The following is a 26,369-nucleotide window of genomic DNA, read 5'->3' on the forward strand; positions in this document are numbered from 1 at the left end:
CTTGTCTAACAGCAACTGGAAGATATGTTGCGTCATAAGCCTCTGATGGTTCACAAGGTGCACGGTCCACTCGAAATCCTAATGCTGTTTTTGTAGTACATACACTAAGTCTTCTCTGTTGATGTCAGACTAGAGTTTTATTGGAGTTTTACTTTGCAACAATGGGATTCGAGCAATTAATGTGTATATTTTTAATAGTGCACATTGCTACTATTCCTAGGCTGAATGTATGACATGGCTCTTATGTATCATTATGTATCATTTCCATTAAGTACTAATTTAAATAAAGTCCCTCTGTCCTCAGTGCTAGGTTGTGGGTTTAATACACATTATTATGATCAACCTGTTGAATAGTATAATAACAATATTCCTGTAAAAGTCATTTAGTAATGAACAACCTCAGTTCTGTGAAAGAACATCATGTCTCTGATGTGTACACTGCAGGCCTGACCGGGGTTTGCACGCAAGGGCCTGTGTGTGTGTGTGTGTGTGTGTGTGTGTGTGTGTGTGTGTGTGTGTGTGTGTGTGTGTGTGTGTGTGTGTGTGTGTGTGAAACAAATAAAGATAAAAATAGCTAGTGCGGCCACGAGCGGTCGTGCAGGGTAGAGGCTGCGCGCAAACACCTCTAAAACAAGCGCGTGCCCACGCCCGATCCGTGGAAGCACGTAGAACTAGCAAACGTACTAGCAGAAATCAACGATCGCACACGGGTCATTGAGTGTGTACAGGGTTCGTCTGCGTGTGTGGCATTGGGCAATCTAGCGGCAACCGAGTGGCCTGAAGGCGGAACCGGCCAACCCGTCGCCCTCACCATCGTTGCGCTTCGAGATGAACTATTGCTAAAGATGATCGTCTTCGTCAACCACGGCGCTACCAGAGTTACCACGACATGCGCCTTAAAAGCGTTCTCGTTTAGGTCAGCGCCACCAGAATTGAATTGGCAAGTCAGCGGATATTACACAACTCGTAACGAAGACCCTCTCCGCGACCTCGCGGCCAGTGTGCGCAGTGTACAGCAAATGACAAACGATGTTGCGAGCGATATATCGGAAAAACTTTGCACTGACGCGACGGTCGCCACTGCAGGTTGTGTGAGTCTCGCGCAAAGTGCCATATCAAATGTGCGCAAGCTAGTGACAAGCAACTTCACCAGATCCGTAGATTCTGCATACGCTCGGATACGAATGAAAGTATCGAGAGATAACACCGACACGAGTTGCGCGACGGTGCTGGCTGCAGTCGCTACAACACTGGATTTATTAATCAACGTAATTGTGATCGTAATGGTGTTTCGAGTGTGCACCAGAAACTACAACCAGTACTACAGAAGACTGGCATGAGGGTCGCGGTCTAACGTTATGTTGGTGTCTCGCATCGACCGTCGACGGCCGTTTGCCAGCGGCTGAAAATGGCACAGTTGACGAAATGGAAACGCCGACCGTCGATAGCGCACTCTCGCAAGTTCCAACCGCACCATCTCAGGAGACAGACCACAGAGTCATATTAGCGGAGGGTAGATAGAAAATGCGCAAACCGCCGCAACCGCCCATATACATACTATACGAGTTCAACATAGAGTGGAGTAAGAAGTTACTACCGATTGTATTTCCAACGTGCAAGCAGCTGGTGTGTGACGCTTTACTTGAGTATCACAGAGGTTGCGATGTCCTGTGTACCACGAGCGCATGGAAACAAGTTAACAAACTTCTACCGAACGTACTATTGGGGTATGAGCGAGCTGTAAATTCAATACACGCTAGACACGCGGACTTTGCCGCGTTACTGGACACGCATATCGCAACAAAAAAACCGGGTCAAGTGTTCAGGGCGTCACCGCGCTCGACTATACACGTCTTGGCCTACCACGAGTACATGAGCCCACAGATCCTAAGCGAGGTCGAAGCCGTTGTGTCTACTCAACGCAAATTCAGCACAGCCGTAGCGCTAAGACAAGTCCCTCTAGACTGCTGGAAACTTTGGAAACGTGGAAGGCTGGCGTGTACGCGCTTTCTACACATCTCAACAGTATGATCGCGATACTCTCGGCCGCACAACAACTAATGGTCATGTGTTTGGAAGGTCTGATCAGGTCTGACATGACCGGTTGTCAATCGACGTCGAGCGTGCACTCACACACGGATATCCTGGCGTACAGTAAAGCGACGGCGACCTCTACGCTCACGTTGATCGCCGATGTTTCGAAGGGCAGTTGAGTGTGTTGGCTGACGAAAGCTATGGTGACCGACGATCGTGTCGACTACAATGTGCCTCATTGCGACTGGAGAAGCGTATGTGATCCTTTGCAAATCGACAACACCACCGCGGTTGACTGCGAAGTCACGCTCGGCGGCGTGTTGTCCTTACTTTGCCCCATACAATGTGACGGTCCGTGACACGGACCGGTGTGTTACGACCCAGCTAACGAAACGTACCAGGTGATAACATTGCAACCGCCCATTACAGCGGAGCGAGCGTTTCGCCACACTCCCAAACCAAGGTTAATAGTTGTAGCGCACGCCCTTTCGGACCTCGGTGCACGCGAAACTCTGGCGTACGCTCACAACATCACGCTCGAGACAGCTCAAGCGTTATGCGAAACAAAGGACGTGTTCAAATCCATAGAGAATATACAGTCTTTAGCGTATGCGTATATAAAGAAGGTTGATGACATTTACAGACCCGGCGGCATGGATACCACAGTAGAACAACAAGGTGCTCTCAAGCGCACACAGATACTGGCCGCATTATCACTCGTGATGTCTATCCTGACATGCCCGTTTCTGATTTCTATGTATATTAAATTATGACAAGAGCTACTTTAGGTGGTTACGATTACACTATGACCACGTGCCTTAGTTTCTGCTAGTGACCTATAAATACATATACCCACTTGCTCTCACTGCCATTAAAGCGGCTGTACCCACACGTACAACACGCAAGAAAAAAAATGATCTCGCTGTCTGTACTGGGTGTACTCTCAGTAGTCGCAGTTGCTCAGGCCATGGTGATACGCTCACATAACGCCTCTGAGATACGTCCCATCACACCACCTCCTAGACTACTCGCGAAGGAGTATTCAACACCCCCTTTGTACGAAGACAACCATTATAACGAGCACAGCACAACGCTTGCCGCACGCAAAGACAACATGCAGGAGACAACGCTACCACCTGTCGTGAGAACAACGGATTCGAGTGACAACGATCGCGACTATGACGAGCACATTACAACACCCTCTGTGCACGAAGACCAGGTGCAGGAGACAACGCTACCACCTGTCGTGAGAAACTAGAGTTTGGTTAACAATGATCATCGTCGTGTTCCATTGTAAATGGGCGCGCCATCGCACACATCGTACATGTGTGTTAACCCACCTGTATGCGACAGACTTTGAGTGTTGCATGACATCGAGATGTATTGACGTCTGTGTCAATACAGGACTCTCTATAAGCCGGGAGCTGGACGCTAACAACCCATGCATGCGCCACACAAAAGGTATCGTACATGTGTTAACCCACCTGTATGCGACAGACTTTGTGTGTTGCATGACATCGAGATGTATTGACGTCTGTGTCAATACAGGACTCTCTAAGCTGGGAGCTGGACGCTAACAACCCGTGCATGTGCCACACAAAAGGTAACTCGACTAACTACAAAACGCATATTGTGATGTAGAAAGTTGGCTCGACTGTTTGAATCAGCTGCAGCTGCGGTTTACTCACGAAGTGAATCGCACGCTTGTTAGAAGTACATTCGGAGCACTTAAAAATACATCGCTCTCATCGAGTTCCGTCTCAGCGTTCACCGGCTGATGGGCAAGAGCGTGACATGGGATCGCCAGGAACTTACTTAAGGACTATCATCTCATTTGGCATTTACTCACGGACCCAAGAAACCAGTTCCGAAAAATGGTTGAGAATTATAACTTGTCTAATAGCAACTGGAAGATATGTTGCGTCATAAGCCTCTGATGGTTCACAAGGTGCATGGTCCACTCGAAATCCTAATGCTGTATTTGTAGTACATACACTTAGTCTTCTCTGTTGATGTCAGACTAGAGTTTTATTAGAGTTTTACTTTGCAACAATGGGATTCGAGCAATTGATGTGTATATTTTTAATACTGCACAATGCTACTATTCCTAGGCTGAATGTATGACATGGCTCTTATGTATCATTATGTATCGTTTCCATTAAGTACTAATTTAAATAAAGTCCCTCTGTCCTCAGTGCTAGGTTGTGGGTTTAATACACATTATTATGATCAACCTGTTGAATAGTATAATAACAATATTCCTGTAAAAGTCATTTAGTAATGAACAACCTCAGTTCTGTGAAAGAACATCATGTCTCTGATGTGTACACTGCAGGCCTGACCGGGGATTGCACGCAAGGGCCTGTGTGTGTGTGTGTGTGTGTGTGTGTGTGTGTGTGTGTGTGTGGTGTATATTTTTAATAGTGCACATTGCTACTATTCCTTGGCTGAATGTATGACATGGCTCTTATGTATCATTATGTATCATTTCCATTAAGTACTAATTTAAATAAAGTCCCTCTGTCCTCAGTGCTAGGTTGTGGGTTTAATACACATCATTATGATCAACCTGTTGAATAGTATAATAACAATACTCCTGTAAAAGTCATTTAGTAATGAACAACCTCAGTTCTGTGAAAGAACATCATGTCTCTGATGTGTATACTGCAGAACTGACCGGGGTTTGCACGCAAGGGCCTGTGTGTGTGTGTGTGTGTGTGTGCGTGTGTGTGTGTGTGTGTGTGTGTGTGTGTGTGTGTGTGTGTGTGTGTGTGTGTGTGTGTGGTGTATATTTTTAATAGTGCACATTGCTACTATTCCTAGGCTGAATGTATGACATGGCTCTTATGTATCATTATGTATCATTTCCATTAAGTACTAATTTAAATAAAGTCCCTCTGTCCTCAGTGCTAGGTTGTGGGTTTAATACACATCATTATGATCAACCTGTTGAATAGTATAATAACAATATTCCTGTAAAAGTCATTTAGTAATGAACAACCTCAGTTCTGTGAAAGAACATCATGTCTCTGATGTGTACACTGCAGAACTGACCGGGGTTTGCACGCAAGGGCCTGTGTGTGTGTGTGTGTGTGTGTGTGTGCGTGCACTTGTTTTCATGACATCTGAGGACAATTTTATGATAACACACTCACAAAATGAGGACGCTCGGAAAAATGAGGACATTTTTGAGGTCCTCATTTTTCTGAGCCTTCTAAAGTGTTCTAGAGGCCCCCAACATGCTCCCAAACCAAAAATCTCGAATGTCCTGAAATATCACAATTTTTTGAAAAAGTGTGTTTAAGTGTGTTTAGCGTTTTTGCTCACTTTCAGTTTCGCCGCCTACTGGCCAGTTTTGGAACAAAACACACTTTAAACACACTTTCAGTGACGTCACTCTGCGAGTCCTCATTTTGTATGTGTGTCAGACACAATAACACATTTGACCCAGGTTATACCCTTCTTGGGGCTTAAGCAAGGGTAACAACAATTAAATCAAGCAAATCTTGACAAAAATGAAGATTCAGTTTAGATTCACTTTAGATTCAGTTATCAGTGCCTGCACATCTTGGGTTTTTTTTTGTTGTTGTTGACAAAATGTCTCAAAATATAAAGTTTCAACATTTGTCAAATTATATTACTATTATTTAATGAGTCTTACTTCTCAAGATCAATGCACAAATTGTCTGATCTTCACTATGCAGAATGATGTGTGTGCAGATTTTGATCCTTGAAGAGTTTATATTCATCTGTATTAATATAAATGCATCTGCAATCTACAGTTGAACTTAGAGATTCCTGCCGCTGTCATGTGATTCAGTATGATCATCAAGCTCAGTCTCGACTCAGTGAATTCCTAGAGAGTATTCTAAAGTATTCTGTAAATTCATTGGGAAATGGTTTTTTGGGGACCTATGCTACTACCAGAAGTTGTCTGCACCAGACCAGGGCCTGTGCTGCTAGCATAAACCAACTGAGCCTCACCAGGGCCTGCACTGCTGGCTGGACCCATAGGCATCACATAAGGGCCTGTACTGCCGGCTGGACCCATAGGCACCACACCAGGGCATGTGCTGCTGGCTGGACCCATAGGCATCACATCAGGGCCTGTACTGCTGGCTGGGGCAGTCTGCATCACACCAGGGCCTTTGCTGCCGGCTAAACCAACTGCATCTGTGTTGCTAGTGGAAGACATCAGCACCACACCAAGGCCTGTGTTTCTAGAAAAGCTCATCTGCAATACATCGGGTACTGTGCTGTTGATTGAAGCCGTCTACACCACATTGGTAAATGTGCTAGCAGAAGCCCACTGCTAGCAAGCCACCAGAACCTGAACTTCTGGCTGGAGCCTTACTTGCCATCCTAGGTTTGTGCAGCCTATTTAATTCAGCATCAACAATCATTGTGTGTTTTGGATAATGGCTTTTTAAAATAACTTTACTTTGCTTATTGGCTGTGGGGGGCCTTTGGACACTCAAATTCTCTAAGATGAGAACATTAAACAGTGTCCCCACTCTGCGAGACATGGCAGATCTACATGCGTCACTGCTGCTATACATCCTGTACAATTTCCAATGTATTTGAAACAGGACATTAATTTATCATTTGAACTACAGAAAGATTTACCTCATCTTCAAAACCTTCTTGCTTTGTAAAATTACAAAATTAATTATGAAAAATCCTGCTTTGTTTCAACATTTCACAAGTCAAAATCAATAAGTAATGTTACAAATCATAGACTTCTGATCGTCTTACTACTGCTCTAATCTGGTAATGTACAACCTAACCCAGGCCCTGAGCTGCAATGTAGTCAGACACCATCTGAATTTAAATCCTAAATTGAGCTGAAGATAGTTCATCTTAATGTGCGCAGCTTGTTATCCAAGGTGGATATTATCAACCACTTCTATTTATCATTTACGTAAACAATCTTAGTCTAAATGTGCCAGATGCAAACTTGCACTTCTATGCTGATGATACTGTTATTTACAGCTGTGGTTCAACTCTTGTCCAAGCCATTGACTCCTTGCAGAAAGCCTTTTTTGCTGTCCAGCACTCATTACTTCTGCTTAAACTTGTTCTCAACGCAGACAAAAAAAAGCTCATGCTGTTTTCTAAATCAAGGAATTTGGCCCAAATAATCCCATCAGTAACCACTCTTGAAGGTAATAAAACAAGAGATGGTTCACATATATAAATATCTGGGGATTTTAATTGATGACTTGCTCACCTTCAAACCACATGTAGAGAATCTTGTGGAAAAACCTGAAGTTAAAACTGAGATTTTACTTTCAAAATAAGTTGTGTTTCTCTTTTAATACAAAGAAGCTGCTTGTTGCTGCAACATTCTTGCCTGTGCTGGATTATGGTGATATTCTATATATGAATGCTTCTGCTCAATGTCTTTGAATGGTTGATTCTGTGTATCATGCTTCTCTGAGGTTCATCACTAACCATAAATTTCAGACTCACCATTGTGAGTTATACTCTCAGGTAGGATGACCTGCTTTGTTAAGTCGGAGGAACTCTCATTTATACAGTTTTATATATAAGGCAATACTTGGGTTGCTGCCTTCTTATATATGTTCCCTGCTTGCAATGAAACATGCTGGTCGGTATTCTCTTTGTGCGCATGGTTACTTGTTGCTTTCTGCTCTATTTGCCCGAACTGAACTTGGTAAAAAAGCTTTTGTCCATTTAGCACCCTTGGCTTGGAACAAACTGCAGAAGGACTGGAAGATGACTGAATTCATTGCATTTAGTGCTTTTAAATCTAAACTACGAATCATTGAGCCCAAGTCCATAACATGAAACTGTTTCAATTAGATTGACTGTCATTTTAACTGACTTTTTATTTTTTTAATTGAATTTTATTTTATTTGTAGTCTTTCACTTATTGTTGCATGTGTTTGAGTAACCTCTGTAAATGTGAGACACCTGCTGCTGCCTATCTTGGCCAGGTCTCCCTTGAAAAAGAGGTTTTTAACCTCAATGGGATCTTCCTGGTTAAATAAAGGTTAATAAATAAATTGATGAAAAAAGTCAACTCTTCATTAATTATATTTTAAATTCAACTTACCTTATACTTTTTACAATATAGTATAAAATGCATATTGTTTCTTTAAACACTAATACACTATTAAAACTGCAGAATGCACAATTCCAGCTTCATTTAGTAATTCAATTAGTAGATAAAAGTGAGTAATTAAGTCATTTAATTAACTAAGCAACTGTAAATATCACAGTATGCAGCAGTACAATTCAATTTCAATTCAATTTTATTTATATAGCGCCAAATAACAAACAAAGTCACCTCAAGGCGCTTAATAGGTACCGAGAAAAACCCAATCATGTGACCACCTATGAGCAAGCACTTTGGCGACAGTGGGAAGGAAAAACTCCCTTTTAACAGGAAGTATATATATACAGGAGCTGTTTTACCTATTACAAATTGTAAACTATATATATATATATATATATATATATATATAATAGTAATACAAACTGTATTAAAAAACTGTGTTACATGTGGAAGTATAAAGTATAATAGTAATACAAACTGTATTAAAAACTGTGTTACATGTGCAAGCAAAGTATAATAGTAATACAAACTGTATAAAAAACTGTTACATGTGCAAGTATAAAGTATAATAGTAATACATAAAGTATAATAGTAATACAAACTGTATAAAAACTGTGTTACATGTGCAAGTATAAAGTATAATAGTAATACATAAAGTATAATAGTAATACAAACTGTATAAAAACTGTGTTACATGTGCAAGTATAAAGTATAATAGTAATACAAACTGTATAAAAAAATGGTTTGTTGCATGTGCAAGCAAAGTATAAAGTACAATAATAGTAATGCAAACAGTATTAAAAAACTGTTACCAGACTGTAATTTATGTTATAAAGATGAATGCTGGTCAGCGGGTTGAATTTCTTGTATACAACTACGTCGCCTTGAGCAGTCTCGATCTGTTGCCAAGTTAAACCAGCGGATAGCATGTTTACATATGTCGTGGTCAGTGGAACTGCGGGAGATGGGATTTTTTTTCTCATAGAATCTGCAATCACAAAAGCAGATTTACATTTTAATCATCATCCATCACCACAATTTACTATTGTAACAGGCCACAATCTCCACTAATATCTTTCTGTAAGCAGAAAATAATTTGTCAACTAAAGCTCTGAATAATATTTCTTCTTTTATTAGACCAGCTTAAGAAGTAGCTCTACAAGTTTATATTGACGCTGTGTAGCGTTTATAAAAAGTGAAACGCTGGAAACAATACCTCAGTGTGTGAATAGCAAAGGTATGAACTGGCTGGTGGCAAGAGCTGTCGTAGTGGAGCACATATTGTTGACCCAGAAAAATGTGTGAACATTTTAAAATGGGTACTTACGCAGGAGCAGTGTTTTTGATGACACCTGGTTGAAAGACTTCTTCCCATTGACACCTTTCTGAAGCAGAGGCTGCTCACTTTATTTTATCTGGAAGTGACAAGCCTTGTTTAAAGGCCCAATGGATCAATGACTATAAAGGTATGTTATATGTTGTTCCTTATGGCTGCTGCATGAATATTACCGGAGCTGCAACTAATGTTTATTATAATATTTAGTAATATATAACAATTGTTTCAGTTTCCCTGAGGGAACCTCCCAAATTGATCAATAAAGTTATCTATCTAGATTAAAACTGTTTTACATTTCCATGTATTTGAAATTTATTGCAAAATATTTTAAATTTTTTTTTATTATTGGTATTTATTTATTGTTTCAACTCATTTGTTGAATCCATGAACGTAAGCATCTAGATAATCCCCTCACAATTAAAACATTTTATGATTGTTTGTTCTGCATGTTTTGTCAGTGGCTGATCAGCTGCAGTAAACCTGATTTGGATTGTATTACTTAACACTACTTATTGAACATCTTGTATTAGGACATGGTGTATTTGCCTCTGAACCAATTGAAAAGGGATCCTTTGTGGTCGAGTACAGTGGGGAGCTTATCTCAGAACATGAACGGGACAAGCGGCAGAAAAAGTACACAGAAAAGCAAACTGCTTTCCTATTTGATTTTAAATGGAAAAATAACACATGGTGGTAAGTAAAGGCATATACAATATCAGTTGTTCTTCACAACATTATGTTTTTAGTGAAGAAATCATATGTTCTTTTCTTCACTTTTAGCATTGATGCCTCCCGTGAAGACGACTCACTTGGCCGGCTGGTTACTGATGACCACAAGTACCCAAACTGCAAGATGAAAGAGCTGGCAGTCCAGGATAAACCTCATCTCTGCTTGTTTGCTATTGACAATATCCAAGCAGAGAGTGAAATCACCCATGACTATGGAGAATCTATGTGGCCATGGCGAGCTCTGGTAAGCAAATCCTCTTTACAGATTGTGCAGTACAAGAAATGTTAAATATTAGTAGATGAAAACATAGATGGTTATTCTAGTTATGAAGACCAGAGTAGATCAGTGCTGGGTTTAGAGCTTTTATTAACAAAATTTGACATTTTTGTCCCTTTACACATGTTTTTGTCCATTTAACCTGAAGCTGATCAGTTTACATGATTGGATTTCTGGGGAAATAGATGGCTTTACATCAGTGTTGGGTTTAGAACTTTTATTGACAACAGCAGGAGAAGCTAGAAGTCAGGAACATGAACTCTACATGTGTTCAGTCATCATGTCCTCATATTGTTTCAAGCTGTGAAGGAGATGTGTGTGTTTCAGAATACGTTCTCATATGGTTGGACCAACAACTGTAGTGTGTGTGTGTTACACTGTCCTCATATTGTTGGGTAGCAGAACTGTACAGTGTTAATAGTTTCTATACAGTCTGATATAAGGAACTCAGATTCTTCTGTGAATAATATTCACTGAAACAAGTATGATCTGTAGTTAATTAACTAGTCAGGATTCATAGTACAGAATGTTTGACATTATATTGTTGTCTTTTGTTTCAGACGCCAAGTGTTGAGACCATGTCCCAACCTCCTACAGACCAAGAAGTGAGTGAAAAATTCATTTCATTCTTCCAACAGGTCACACATTATTTTTTGTATTTGAAATCAAGTATATGAGTCAGTTGGGCCTAGTGCATAAATGAAATGCACTTTGATTGTTTTAAAACAATCAGTATGAGTGAAAGTTTCCCCAAATCAACATTTGCATTAGGAGAAAGAAATTGTCTATACCATTTGTTAGTCCAAGCTTTCCCTTTAAGCATTTGCTTGATCTTTATTCTGACTAAATTTAATATTTTTGTCCTTTTACACATTTTTGTCCATTTAACCTGAAGCTGATCAGTTAATATGATTGGATTTCTGGGGAATTAGATGGCTTTACATCAGTGTTGGGTTTAGAGCTTTTATTGACAACAGCAGGAGAAGCTAGAAGTCAGGAACATGAACTCTACATGTGTTCAGTCGTCATGTCCTCATATTGTTTCAAGCTGTGAAGGAGATGTGTGTGTTTCAGAATACGTCCTCATATGGTTGGACCAACAACTGTAGTGTGTGTGTTACACTGTCCTCATAGTGTTGGGTAGCAGAACTGTACAGTGTTAATAGTTTCTATACAGTCTGATATAAGGAACTCAGATTCTTCTGTGAATAATATTCACTGAAACAAGTATGATCTGTAGTTAATGAACTAGACAGGATTCATAGTACAGAATGTTTCTGACATTATATTGTTGTCTTTTGTTGCAGACACCAAGTGTTGAGACATTGTCCCAAACTCCTACAGACCAAGAAGTGAGTGAAAAATTGGAAGAAAAGTTATGAGCCACCAAAGCTGTTTTTGGAAACCGGCCTTCAAGTGAAACCACGCCCGGTGACCTTTGGGACATGGTTTGACCCCCTTAGGAATGTGCTATCATCATGAAACGTTCAGATCACTTACAACTCCGTAGATTATACTTTCACGTGATGTTTCAGCCTGATTGGACCTTGTTTTCACACAAATGGACCCAGAAGTATGTGAAATTGGGCTTTGTGCGACATAATTCTGGGTGCCATTTAAAAACCAGATCTGAGCTCTCTAGGACATTCAGAAGAAAAGTTATAAGCCCGCAAATGTGTGTTAGGAACCACGCCTTTAAAGAACAAGTGATCCGATGACCTTTGTGACATCATTTGACCACATTAGGAATGAGCTATCATCATGAACCGTTGGAATCACTTATAACTCAATAGATTCTACCTTCCTGTGATGTTTCAGCCTGATTGAAGCTTTGTCAGAGAACTGAACCCTGAAATATGTGAATTTGTGCTTTGTGCGACATAATTCTGGGTGCCATTTAAAACCCATAAGTGGTAATGACTCCATTCCTTCTGTTCCAGATATAGACCATTACTTGGAGTATTTTAAAATCAACCTGACCTCTCTAGGATATTCTGAAGCCAAGTTATAAGCCCACAAAGGTGTAACCGGACACTACCTGACTATATCCAATTGGACACGCGTCCCGAAAGGGCCCTCGAAAAGGTCCGACGGCCGCAATTTCGACGTGCTTCGATGAGATGGTAGCCGGGATGCACCACAAACAATTTCGTGCGGCTACGCCTGACTGAATTCAAACGGCGGCCCGAAAGTGTGAAAATTTAGCTCAGGCTTTGTTTGCGGCCTTCTGTCACTTGAGACCCTTTTCGTCTGCCGTTCAGCCCACGTTGGTCCGAGGCGCCCGAAAATTCTTCTGGTGCATCCCACCACTGGCCCGAACCACAGAATTTGAATTTGTGCCGGTCGCATCGTGTAAAGCGTCCGTTTGGGGCCGGACGGCAGTGTTCCCTCCTTTTTTGCCATGTGCTCGGCAAAGTGGCATTTCTCAACCGATTTTAACAAAACAAACATTGATTTGGCATGCCGCCGTCACCCCGAACTAGCCCAGGCAGTTTGGTAGCCGTAGCTCGTTGTTCCGGTGCTTTTCTGAACCCTAGGTCGCCAGAGGTCACGCTCTTTTTTGGCCACAGCTCCTCAAGCAAACGCCCGATCCGTCCCGTTTTTGGAGAGGTGGTCCCCGTGGTGCCAAGCAATCATAATCCGCTGTCAAAATTGAAAAGAAAAAAAAAGTCGCTTCCGAGTTAGGCCAAAAAATGTCCTCTGAGACGTAATGCCTCAAAGAGGACTTGTGTTTTGCTGTTACAAAGTGGAAAAAAAAAGTTCTGCTGGTGCCAGCGGCGCCATCTTCGGATATGTGGTTCGGGGGCCAAGCACTAGTCCACCCGAGGTGGTTTGGTGGCAAAATATTTTGTGGTTCCGGAGATATAGCCCCCCCAAAGCGCGCGATTTTTGCAAGTTTGCAATGGCGCAATTCTAGCGCCGTGAGGGCTATCAAAAAGGCGAGTAGATTTTTGCTCTCGTACCGGACTTCCGAACCAGAGAGTGAATTTTTTTTGACTGCGCCCCCTAGTGGCCGAACTCGGTCAGTGAGCGACGTAGCGTGACGCATCTTAGAAATTATGATTCGGCATGTGCTTATTTACAACATATGTGAATTTCATGTCCCTACGTAGAATTTAACTATTTTTAATTAATTAAAAGCAACGGACAAAACCCTAGGCCCCAAATGAAGCCTGGCCAAGATTTGAGCCCCTTTTTGGCTGCCGTTCGGCCATCGTTGATCCGAGGCTCACGAACATTTTTTTGTTTTACCCCAGTGCTGGTCCGAACCATAGATTTCAAATTTGTGTCGGTCGCATCGTGTTAAGTGTCCGTTTGGGGCCGGATGGCACTTTTCTCGCCTTTTTTGCCGTGCTCGGCAAAGTGGCATTTCTCAACCGATTTTCACCAAACAAACGTCGATTTGGCACGCCGCCGTCACCCCGAGCTAGCCCAGGCAGTTTGGTAGCCGTAGCTCATTGTTCTGGTGCTGTTCTGGGTCAGAGGTCAGAAAAAATGATGGATTTCAGCTGAAAAACAGGGTTCTCTTCAACCTACAGACTTGCAACTGATATGCTCCTTGACCTCACATGTCCAACATATGTTAATTTCAGACAGATTGGAGCTTGTATCACAGATATGCAACCAGAAATATGTGAAATTGTGCTTGGTGCAACATAATTCTGTGTCCCATTTTAAAACCATAAGAGCTAATAGGGGCTGTTAATTGGAGTAATTTAAAACCAAGCTGATCTCTCTAGGACATTCAGAAGCCAAGTTATAAGCCCCCAAAGCTGTTTTTGTAAGCAGGCCTTTAAGGCATAAGTGATCCGGTGACCTTTGTGACATCATTTGACCCCATTAGGACTGAGCTATCATCATGAAACGTTGGAATCACTTATAACTCAATAGATTCTACTTTCCTGTGATTTTTCAGCCTGATTGAAGATTTTTTCAGTGAACTGGACCCAGAATAATGTGAAATTGTGCTTGGGGCTATCATCATGAAACGTTCAGATCACTTACAACTCAATAGATCTTCATTCTTCCAACAGGTCACACATTATTTTTTGTATTTGGAATCAAGTATATGAGTCAGTTGGGCCTAGTGCATGAATGAAATGCACGTTGATTGTATTAAAACAATCAGTTTGAGTGAAAGTTTCCCCAAATCAACAAACGCATTAAGAGAAAGAAATTGTCTATACCATTTGTTAGTCCAAACTTCCCCTTTAAGCATTTGCTTGATCTTTATTCTGTCTAAATTTAATATTTTTGCCCTTTTACACATGTTTTTGTCCATTTAACCTGAAGCTGATCAGTTTACATGATTGGATTTCTGGGGAAATAGATGGCTTTACATCAGTGGTGGGTTTAGAGCTTTTATTGACAACAGCAGGAGAAGCTAGAAGTCAGGAACATGAACTCTACATGTGTTCAGTCGTCATGTCCTCATATTGATTCAAGCTGTAAAGGAGATGTGTGTGTTTCAGAAAACATCCTCATATGGTTGGACCAACAACTGTAGTGTGTGTGTGTTACACTGTCCTCATATTGTTGGGTAGCAGAACTGTACAGTGTTATTAGTTTCTATACAGTCTGATATGAGGAACTCAGATTCTTCTGTGAATAATGTTCACTGAAACAAGTATGATCTGTAGCTAATGAACTAGTCAGGATTTACATTGTTGTCTTTTGTTTCAGACACCAAGTGTTGAGACCACGTCCCAACCTCCTACAGACCAAGAAGTGAGTGAAAATTCACTTCATTCTTCCAACAGGTCACACATTATTTTTTGTATTTGAAATCAGGTATATGAGTCAGTTGGGCCTAGTGCATAAATGAAATGCACTTTGATTGTTTTAAAACAATCAGTTTGAGTGAAAGTTTCCCCAAATCAACATTAGCATTAGGAGAAAGAAATTGTCTATACCATTTGTTAGTCCAAACTTTCCCTTTAAGCATTTGCTTGATATTTGTTCTGACTAAGTTTAATATTTTTGTCCTTTTACACATGTTTTTGTCCATTTAACCTGAAGCTGATCAGTTAATATGATTGGATTGCTGGGGAAATAGATGGCTTTACATCAGTGTTGGGTTTAGAGCTTTTATTGACAACAACAGGAGAAGCTAGAAGTCAGGAACATGAACTCTACATGTGTTCAGTCGTCATGTCCTCATATGGTTTCAAGCTGTGAAGGAGATGTGTGTTTCAGAATACGTCCTCATATGGTTGGACCAACAACTGTAGTGTGTGTGTTACACTGTCCTCATATTGTTAGGTAGCAGAACTGTACAGTGTTAATAGTTTCTATACAGTCTGATATAAGGAACTCAGATTCTTCTGTGAATAATATTCACTGAAACAAGTATGATCTGTAGTTAATGAACTAGTCAGGATTCATAGTACACAATGTTTCTGACATTATATTGTTGTCTTTTGTTTCAGACACCAAGTGTTGAGACCATGTCCCAAACTCCTACAGACCAAGAAGTGAGTGAAAAATCCACTTCATTCTCCCAACAGGTCACACATTAATTTTTGTGTTTGGAATCAAGTATATGAGTCAGTTGGGCCTAGTGCATAAATGAAATGCACTTTGATTGTATTAAAACAATCAGTTTGATTGAAAGTTTCCCCAAATCAATATTTGCATTAGGAGAAAGAAATTATCTATACAATTTGTTAGTCCAAACTTTCCCTTTAAGCATTTGCTTGATCTTTATTCTGACTAAATTTAATATTTTTGTCTTTTTACACATGTTTTTGTCCATTTAACCTGAAGCTGATCAGTTAATATGATTGGATTTCTGGGGAAATAGATGGCTTTACATCAGTGTTGGGTTTAGAGCTTTTATTGACAACAGCAGAAGCTAGAAGTCAGGAACATGAACTCTACATGTGTTCAGTCGTCATGTCCTCATATTGTTTCAAGCTGTGAAGGAGATGTGTGTTTCAGAATATGTCCTCATATGGTTGGACCAACAACTGTAGTGTGTGTGTTACACTGTCCTCATATTTTTGGGTAGAAGAACTGTACAGTGTTAATAGTTTCTATACAGTCTGATATAAGGAACTCAGATTCTTCTTTGAATTATATTCACTGAAACAAGTATGATCTGTAGTTAGTGAACTAGTCAGGATTTACATTGTTGTCTTTTGTTTCAGACACCAAGTGTTGAGACCATGTCCCAACCTCCTACAGACCAAGAAGTGAGTGAAAATTCACTCCATTCTTCCAACAGGTCACACATTATTTTTTGTATTTGAAATCAAGTATATGAGTCAGTTGGGCCTAGTGCATAAATGAAATGCACTTTGATTGTTTTAAAACAATCAGTTTCAGTGAAAGTTTCCCCAAATCAACATTAGCATTAGGAGAAAGAAATTGTCTATACCATTTGTTAGTCCAAACTTTCCCTTTAAGCATTTGCTTGATATTTGTTCAGACTAAGTTTAATATTTTTGTCCTTTTACACATGTTTTTGTCCATTTAACCTGAAGCTGATCAGTTAATATGATTGGATTTCTGGGGAAATAGATGGCTTTACATCAATGTTGGGTTTAGAGCTTTTATTGACAACAACAGGAGAAGCTAGAAGTCAGGAACATGAACTCTACATGTGTTCAGTCGTCATGTCCTCATATTGTTTCAAGCTGTGAAGGAGATGTGTGTTTCAGAATACGTCCTCATATGGTTGGACCAACAACTGTAGTGTGTGTGTTACACTGTCCTCAATTAGACCCAGTGTTGACATGTGGCAAGACGCTCCTCGGGGTGCGTCTTGCTTGGGCTTCTCTCCTGGAGGCCCTCAGTCAGACCCATTGTTGACATGTGGCAAGACGCTCCTCGGGGCGCTTCTTGCTTGGGCCTCTCTCCTGGAGGTGCTCAGTCAGACCGAGTGCTGACATGTGGCAAGACGCTCCTCGGAGCGCGTCTTGCTGGGGCCTCTCTCCTGGAGGCGCTCAGTCAGACCCAGAGGTGACATGTGGCAAGACGCTCCTCGGGCCTCTCTCCTGGAGGCGCTCAGTCAGACCCAGTGTTGACATGTGGCAAGACGCTCCTCGGGGCGCGTCTTGCTGGGGCTTCTCTCATGGAGGCACTCAGTCAGACCCAGTGTTGACATGTGGCAAGACGCTCCTCGGGGCACGTCTTGCTTGGGCCTCTCTCTTGGAGGCGCTCAGTCAGACCCAGAGGAGACATGTGTCAAGACGCTCCTCGGGGCGCGTCTTGCTTGGGCCTCTCTCCTGGAGGCGCTCAGTCAGACCGAGTGCTGACATGTGGCAAGACGCTCCTCGGGGCGCGTCTTGCTGGGGCTTCTCTCCTGGAGGCCCTCAGTAAGACCCATTGTTGACATGTGGCAAGACGCTCCTCGGGGCGCTTCTTGCTTGGGCTTCTCTCCTGGAGGCCCTCAGTCAGACCCATTGTTGACATGTGGCAAGACTCTCCTCGGGACACGTCTTGCTTGGGCCTCTCTCCTGGAGGCGCTCAGTCAGACCGAGTAGTGACATGTGGCAAGACGCTCCTCGGGGCGCGTCTTGCTGGGGCTTCTCTCATGGAGGCACTCAGTCAGACCCAGTGTTGACATGTGGCAAGACGCTCCTCGGGGCGCGTGTTGCTTGGACCTCTCTCCTGGAGGCGCTCAGTCAGACCGAGTAGTGACATGTGGCAAGACGCTCCTCGGGGCGCGTCTTGCTTGGGCCTCTCTCCTGGAGGCGCTCAATTAGACCCAGTGTTGACATGTGGCAAGACGCTCCTCGGGGTGCGTCTTGCTTGGGCTTCTCTCCTGGAGGCCCTCAGTCAGACCCATTGTTGACATGTGGCAAGACGCTCCTCGGGGCGCTTCTTGCTTGGGCCTCTCTCCTGGAGGTGCTCAGTCAGACCGAGTGCTGACATGTGGCAAGACGCTCCTCGGAGCGCGTCTTGCTGGGGCCTCTCTCCTGGAGGCGCTCAGTCAGACCCAGAGGTGACATGTGGCAAGACGCTCCTCGGGCCTCTCTCCTGGAGGCGCTCAGTCAGACCCAGTGTTGACATGTGGCAAGACGCTCCTCGGGGCGCGTCTTGCTGGGGCTTCTCTCATGGAGGCACTCAGTCAGACCCAGTGTTGACATGTGGCAAGACGCTCCTCGGGGCACGTCTTGCTTGGGCCTCTCTCTTGGAGGCGCTCAGTCAGACCCAGAGGAGACATGTGTCAAGACGCTCCTCGGGGCGCGTCTTGCTTGGGCCTCTCTCCTGGAGGCGCTCAGTCAGACCGAGTGCTGACATGTGGCAAGACGCTCCTCGGGGCGCATCTTGCTTGGGCTTCTCTCCTGGAGGCCCTCAGTCAGACCCAGTGTTGACATGTGGCAAGACGCTCCTCGGGGCGCTTCTTATTTGGGCCTCTCTCCTGGGGGCCCTCAGTCAGACCCAGTGTTGACATCTGGCAAGACGCTCCTCGGGGCGCGTCTTGCTTGGGCTTCTCTCCTGGAGGCCCTCAGTCAGACCCATTGTTGACATGTGGCAAGACTCTCCTCGGGGCACGTCTTGCTTGGGCCTCTCTCCTGGAGGCGCTCAGTCAGACCGAGTAGTGACATGTGGCAAGACGCTCCTCGGGGCGCGTCTTGCTTGGACCTCCCTCCTGGAGGCGCTCAGTCAGACCGAGTAGTGACATGTGGCAAGACGCTCCTCGGGGCGGGTCTTGCTTGGGCCTCTCTCCTGGAGGCGCTCAGTCAGACCGAGTGCTGACATAAGGCACGATGCTCCTCGCGGCGCGTCTTGCTGGGGCCTCTCTCCTGGAGGTGCTCAATCAGACCCAGTGGTGACATGTGGCAAGACGCTCCTCGGGGCGCGTCTTGCTTGGGCCTCTCTCCTGGAGGAGCTCAGTCAGACCCAGTGGTGACACGTGGCAAGACGCTCCTCGGGGCGCATCTTGCTTGGGCCTCTCTCCTGGAGGCGCTAAGTCAGACCCAATGTTGACACGTTAGCAAGACGCTCCTCGGGGCGCGTCTTGCTTGGGCTTCTCTCATGGAGGCCCTCAGTCAGACCCAGTGTTGACATGTGGCAAGACGCTCCTCAGGGCGCGTGTTGCTTGGACCTCTCTCCTGGAGGCGCTCAGTCAGACCCAGTGTTGACATGTGTCAAGACGCTCCTCGGGCGTTTCTTGCTTGGGCCTCGCTCCTGGAGGTGCTCAGTCAGACCCAGTGTTGACATGTGACAAGACGCTCCTCGGGGCGCGTCTTGCTTGGGCCTCTCTCCTGGAGGCGCTCAGTCAGACCCAGAGGTGATATGTGTCAAGACGCTCCTCGGGCCTCTCTCCTGGAGGCGCTCAGTCAGACCCAGTGTTGACATGTGGCAAGACGCTCCTCGGGGCGCGTCTTGCTTGAGCCTCTCTCCTGGAGGTGCTCAGTCAGACCCAGTGTTGACATGTGGCAAGACGCTCCTCGGGGCGCGTCTTGCTGGTTCTTCTCTCATGGAGGCACTCAGTCAGACCCAGTGTTGACATGTGGAAAGACGCTCCTCGGGGAACGTCTTGCTTGGGCCTCTCTCCTGGAGGCGCTCAGTCAGACCCAGAGGAGAAATGTGTCAAGACGCTCCTCGGGGCGCGTCTTGCTTGGGCCTCTCCCCTGGAGGCGCTCAGTCAGACCGAGTGCTGACATGTGGCAAGACTCTCCTCGGGGCGCGTCTTGCTTGGGCCTCTCTCCTGGAGGCGCTCAGTCAGACCCAGTGTTGACATGTGGCAAGACGCTCCTCGGGGCGCGTCTTGCTTAGGCCTCTCTCCTGGAGGCGCTCAGTCAGACCGAGTGCTGACATGTGGCAAGACGCTCCTCGGGGCGCTTCTTGTTTAGGCCTCTCTCCTGGAGGCCCTCAGTCAGACCCATTGTTGACATGTGGCAAGACGCTCCTCGGGGCGCGTCTTATTTAGGCCTCTCTCCTGGAGGCCCTCAGTCAGAACCTGTGTTGACATGTGGCAAGACGCTCCTCAGGGCGCGTCTTGCTTGGGCCTCTCTCCTGGAGGCGCTCAGTCAGACCGAGTAGTGACATGTGGCAAGACGCTCCTCGGGGCGCGTCTTGCTTGGACCTCTCTCCTGGAGGCGCTCAGTTAGACCGAGTAGTGACATGTGGCAAGACGCTCCTCGGGGCGCGTCTTGCTTTGGCTTCTCTCCTGGAGGCCCTCAGTCAGACCCATTGTTGACATGTGGCAAGACGCTCCTCGGGGCACGTATTGCTTGGGCCTCTCTTCTGGATGCCCTCTGTCAGACCCAGTGTTGACATGTGGCAAGACTCTCCTCGGGGCGCGTCTTGCTTGGGCTTCTCTCATGGAGGCCCTCAGTCAGACCCAGTGTTGACATGTGTCAAGACGCTCCTCGGGGCGTGTCTTGCTTGGGCCTCTCTCCTGGAGGCGCTCAGTCAGACCCAGTGTTGACATGTGGCAAGACGCTCCTCGGGGCGCTTCTTGCTTGGGCTTCTCTCCTGGAGGCCCTCAGTCAGACCCATTGTTGACATGTGGCAAGACGCTCCTCGGGACACGTCTTGCTTGGGCCTCTCTCCTGGAGGCGCTCAGTCAGACCGAGTAGTGACATAAGGCAAGACGCTCCTCGGGGCGCGTCTTGCTGGGGCTTCACTCATGGAGCCACTCAGTCAGACCCAGTGTTGACATGTGGCAAGACGCTCCTCGGGGCGCGTGTTGCTTGGACCTCTCTCCTGGAGGCGCTCAGTCAGACCCAGTAGTGACATGTGGCAAGACGCTCCTCGGGGCGCGTCTTGCTTGGGCTTCTCTCCTGGAGGCCCTCAGTCAGACACATTGTTGACATGTGGCAAGACGCTCCTCGGGGCGCGTCTTAATGGGGCCTCTCTCCTGGAGGCGCTCAGTCAGACCCAGTGTTGACATGTGTCAAGACGCTCCTCGGGCGTTTCTTGCTTGAGCCTCTCTCCTGGAGGCGCTCAGTCAGACCCAGAGGTGACATGTGGCAAGATGCTCCTCGGGGCACGTCTTGCTTGGGCCTCTCTACTGGAGGCGCTCAGTCAGACCCAGAGGAGACATGTGTCAAGACGCTCCTCCGGGCGCGTATTGCTTGGGCCTCTCTCCTGGAGGTGCTCAGTCAGACCGAGTGCTGACATGTGGCAAGACGCTCTTCGGGGCGCATCTTGCTTGGGCTTCTCTCCTGGAGGCCCTCAGTCAGACCCAGTGTTGACATGTGGCAAGACGCTCCTCGGGGCGCGTCTTATTTGGGCCTCTCTCCTGGGGGCCCTCAGTCAGACCCAGTGTTGACATCTGGCAAGACGCTCCTCGGGGCGCGTCTTGCTTGGGCTTCTCTCCTGGAGGCCCTCAGTCAGATCCATTGTTGACATGTGGCAAGACGCTCCTCGGGGCACGTCTTGCTTGGGCCTCTCTCCTGGAGGCGCTCAGTCAGACCGAGTAGTGACATGTGGCAAGACGCTCCTCGGGGAGTGTCTTGCTTGGACCTCCCTCCTGGAGGCGCTCAGTCAGAACGAGTAGTGACATGTGGCAAGACGCTCCTCAGGGCGGGTCTTGCTTGGGCCTCTCTCATGGAGGCCCTCTGTCAGACCCAGTGTTGACATGTGTCAAGACGCTCCTCGGGGCGCGTCTTGCTTTGGCCTCTCTCCTGGAGGCGCTCAGTCAGACCCAGTGTTGACATGTGGCAAGACGCTCTTCGGGGCGCATCTTGCTTGGGCTTCTCTCCTGGAGGCCCTCAGTCAGACCCAGTGTTGACATGTGGCAAGACGCTCCTCGGGGCGCGTCTTATTTGGGCCTCTCTCCTGGGGGCCCTCAGTCAGACCCAGTGTTGACATCTGGCAAGACGCTCCTCGGGGCGCGTCTTGCTTGGGCTTCTCTCCTGGAGGCCCTCAGTCAGATCCATTGTTGACATGTGGCAAGACGCTCCTCGGGGCGCGTCTTGCTTGGGCCTCTCACCAGAAGGCCCTCAATCAGACCCAGTGTTGACACGTGGCAAGACGCTCCTCGGGGCGCGTCTTACTTGGGCCTCTCTCCTGGAGGCGCTCAGTCAGACTGAGTAGTGACATGTGGCCTGACGCTCCTCGGGGCGCGTGTTGCTTGGGCCTCTCTCCTGGAGGCGCTCAGTCAGACCAAGTGGTGACGTGTGGCAAGACACTCCTCGGGGCGCGTCTTGCTTGGCCCTCTCTCCTGGAGGCGCTCAGTCAGAACCAGAGGTGACATGTGGCAAGACGCTCCTCCGGGTGCATCTTGCTTGGGCCTCTCTCCTGGAGGCGCTCAGTCACACCCAGTGGTGACACGTGGAAAGACGCTCCTCGGGGCGCGTCTTGCTTGGGCCTCTCTCCTGGAGGTGCTCATTCAGACCCAGTGGTGACATGTGGCAAGACGCTCCTCGGGGCGAGTATTGCTTGGGCCTCTCTCCTGAATGCCCACTGTCAGACCGAGTGTTAACATGTGGCAAGACTCTCCTCGGGGCGCGTCTTGCTTGGGCTTCTCTCATGGAGGCCCTCAGTCCGACCCGAGTCTTGCCACATGTCAGCACTCGGTCTGACTGAGCGCCTCCAGGAGAGAGGCCCAAGCAAGACGCACCCCGAGGAGCGTCTTGCCACATGTCAACAATGGGTCTGACTGAGGGCCTCCAGGAGAGAAGCCCAAGCAAGACGCGCCCCGAGGAGCATCTTGACACATGTCAACACTGGGTCTGACAGAGGGCCTCCAGGAGAGAGGCCCAAGCAAGACGCGCCCCGAGGAGTGTCTTGCCACATGTCACCACTTGGTCTGACTGAGCGCCTCCAGGAGAGAGGCCCAAGCAACACGCGCCCTGAGGAGCGTCTTGCCACGTGTCAACACTGGGTCTGATTGAGGGCCTTCTGGAGAGAGGCCCAAGCAAGACGCGCCCCGAGGAGCGTCTTGCCACATGTCAACAATGGGTCTTACTGAGGGCCTCCAGGAGAGAAGCCCAAGCAAGACGCGCCCCGAGGAGCTTCTTTCCACATGTCAGCACTCTGTCTGTCTGAGCGCCTCCAGGAGAGAGGCCAAAGCAAGACGCGCCCCGAGGAGCGTCTTGACACATGTCAACACTGGGTCTGACAGAGGGCCTCCATGAGAGAGGCCCAAGCAAGACGCGCCCCGAGGAGTGTCTTGCCACATGTCAACACTGGGTCTGACAGAGGGCCTCCATGAGAGAGGCCCAAGCAAGACGCGCCCCAAGGAGTGTCTTGCCACATGTCACCACTTGGTCTGACTGAGCGCCTCCAGGAGAGAGGCCCAAGCAACACGCGCCCCGAGGAGCGTCAGGCCACTTGTCACTACTCAGTCTGACTGAGCGCCTCCAGGAGAGAGGCCCAAGTAAGACGCGCCCCGAGGAGCGTCTTGCCACGTGTCCACACTGGGTCTGATTGAGGGCCTTCTGGAGAGAGGCCCAAGCAAGACGCGCCCCGAGGAGCGTCTTGCCACATGTCAACAATGGTTCTTACTGAGGGCCTCCAGGAGAGAAGCCCTAGCAAGACGCGCCCCGAGGAGCTTCTTGCCACATGTCAGCACTGGGTCTGACTGAGCGCCTCCAGGAGAGAGGCCCAAGCAAGACGCGCCCCGAGGAGCGTCTTGCCACATGTCAACACTGGGTCTTACTGAGGGCCTCCAGGAGAGAAGCCCAAGCAAGACGCGCCCCGAGGAGCTTCTTGCCACATGTCAACAATGGGTCTTACTGAGGGCCTCCAGGAGAGAAGCCCAAGCAAGACGCGCCCCGAGGAGCTTCTTGCCACATGTCAACAATGGGTCTTACTGAGGGCCTCCAGGAGAGAAGCCCAAGCAAGACGCGCCCCGAGGAACGTCTTGCCACATGTCACTACTCGGTCTGACTGAGCGCCTCCAGGAGAGAGGTCCAAGCAACACGCGCCCCGAGGAGCGTCTTGGCACATGCCAACACTGGGTCTGACTGAGTGCCTCCATGAGAGAAGCCCCTGCAAGACGCGCCCCGAGGAGCGTCTTGCCACATGTCACTACTCGGTCTGACTGAGCGCCTCCAGGAGAGAGGCCCAAGCAAGACGTGCCCCGAGGAGCGTCTTGCCACATGTCAACAATGGGTCTGACTGAGGGCCTCCAGGAGAGAAGCCCAAGCAAGAAGCGCCCCGAATGCGTCTTGCCACATGTCAACACTGGGTCTGACTGAGCGCCTCCAGGAGAGAGGCCAAAGCAAGACGCGCCCCGAGGAGCGTCTTGACACATGTCAACACTGGGTCTGACAGAGGGCCTCCATGAGAGAGGCCCAAGCAAGACGCGCCCCGAGGAGTGTCTTTCCACATGTCAACACTGTGTCTGACTGAGCGCCTCCAGGAGAGTGGCCCAAGCAAGACGCGCCCCGAGGAGCGTCTTGCCACGTGTCAACACTGGGTCTGACTTTGCGCCTCCAGGAGAGAGGCCCAAGCAAGATGCGCCTCGAGGAGCGTCTTGCCACGTGTCACCACTGGGTGTGACTGAGCTCCTCCAGGAGAGAGGCCCAAGCAAGACGCGCCCCGAGGAGCGTCTTGCCACGTGTCAACACTGGGTCTGACTTTGCGCCTCCAGGAGAGAGGTCCAAGCAAGATACCCCCCGAGGAGCGTCTTGCCACATGTCAGCACTGGGTCTGACTGAGCGCCTCCAGGAGAGAGGCCCCAGCAAGACGCGCCCCGAGGAGCGTCTTGCCTTATGTCAGCACTCGGTCTGACTGAGCGCCTCCAGGAGAGAGGCCCCAGCAAGACGCGCCCCGAGGAGCGTCTTGCCACATGTCAACAATGGGTCTGACTGAGGGCCTCCAGGAGAGAGGCCCAAGCAAGATGCGCCCGGAGGAGCGTCTTGCCACATGTCAACACTGGGTCTGACAGAGGGCCTCCAGGAGAGAGGCCCAAGCAAGACGCGCCCCGAGGAGCGTCTTGCCACATGTCACCTCTGGTTCTGACTGAGCGCCTCCAGGAGAGAGTCCCAAGAGAGACGCGCCCCGAGGAGCGTCTTATCACATGTCAACACTGGGTCTTTCTGAGCGCCTCCAGGAGAGAAGCCCAAGCAAGACGCGCCCCGAGGAGCGTCTTGCCACATGTCAACAATGGGTCTGACTGAGGGCCTCCAGGAGAGAAGCCCAAGCAACACGCGGCCCGAGGAGCGTCTTGCCACATGTCAGCACTCGGTCTGACTGAGCGCCTCCAGGAGAGAGGCCCAAGCAAGACGCACCCCGAGGAGCGTCTTGCCACATGTCAACAATGGGTCTGACTGAGGGCCTCCAGGAGAGAAGCCCAAGCAAGACGCGCCCCGAGGAGCATCTTGACACATGTCAACACTGGGTCTGACAGAGGGCCTCCAGGAGAGAGGCCCAAGCAAGACGCGCCCCGAGGAGTGTCTTGCCACATGTCACCACTTGGTCTGACTGAGCGCCTCCAGGAGAGAGGCCCAAGCAACACGCGCCCTGAGGAGCGTCTTGCCACGTGTCAACACTGGGTCTGATTGAGGGCCTTCTGGAGAGAGGCCCAAGCAAGACGCGCCCCGAGGAGCGTCTTGCCACATGTCAACAATGGGTCTTACTGAGGGCCTCCAGGAGAGAAGCCCAAGCAAGACGCGCCCCGAGGAGCTTCTTTCCACATGTCAGCGCTCGGTCTGTCTGAGCGCCTCCAGGAGAGAGGCCAAAGCAAGACGCGCCCCGAGGAGCGTCTTGACACATGTAAACACTGGGTCTGACAGAGGGCCTCCATGAGAGAGGCCCAAGCAAGACGCGCCCCGAGGAGTGTCTTGCCACATGTCAACACTGGGTCTGACAGAGGGCCTCCATGAGAGAGGCCCAAGCAAGACGCGCCCCAAGGAGTGTCTTGCCACATGTCACCACTTGGTCTGACTGAGCGCCTCCAGGAGAGAGGCCCAAGCAACACGCGCCCCGAGGAGCGTCAGGCCACATGTCACTACTCAGTCTGACTGAGCGCCTCCAGGAGAGAGGCCCAAGTAAGACGCGCC

The 26,369-nt window shown here is 47.9% G+C and overlaps 1 protein-coding gene across 1 annotated transcript; it reads left to right on the top strand.

The window, feature by feature from the left end:
- Positions 1-6,897: 6,897 nt before the first annotated feature.
- Positions 6,898-16,927, top strand: LOC139070531 (N-lysine methyltransferase KMT5A-like). Its single transcript, XM_070552873.1, has 7 exons — positions 6,898-6,920; positions 7,027-7,199; positions 9,983-10,145; positions 10,233-10,425; positions 11,019-11,063; positions 11,766-11,810; positions 16,608-16,927. Exons 1-7 carry the CDS (start codon positions 6,898-6,900, stop codon positions 16,707-16,709), a joined length of 744 nt encoding a protein of 247 aa, XP_070408974.1. The 3' UTR covers positions 16,710-16,927.
- Positions 16,928-26,369: the final 9,442 nt, after the last annotated feature.

The sequence above is a fragment of the Nothobranchius furzeri genome, chromosome 7 (assembly GCF_043380555.1).
Source record: "Nothobranchius furzeri strain GRZ-AD chromosome 7, NfurGRZ-RIMD1, whole genome shotgun sequence".
Taxonomy (NCBI): Eukaryota; Metazoa; Chordata; class Actinopteri; order Cyprinodontiformes; family Nothobranchiidae; genus Nothobranchius; species Nothobranchius furzeri.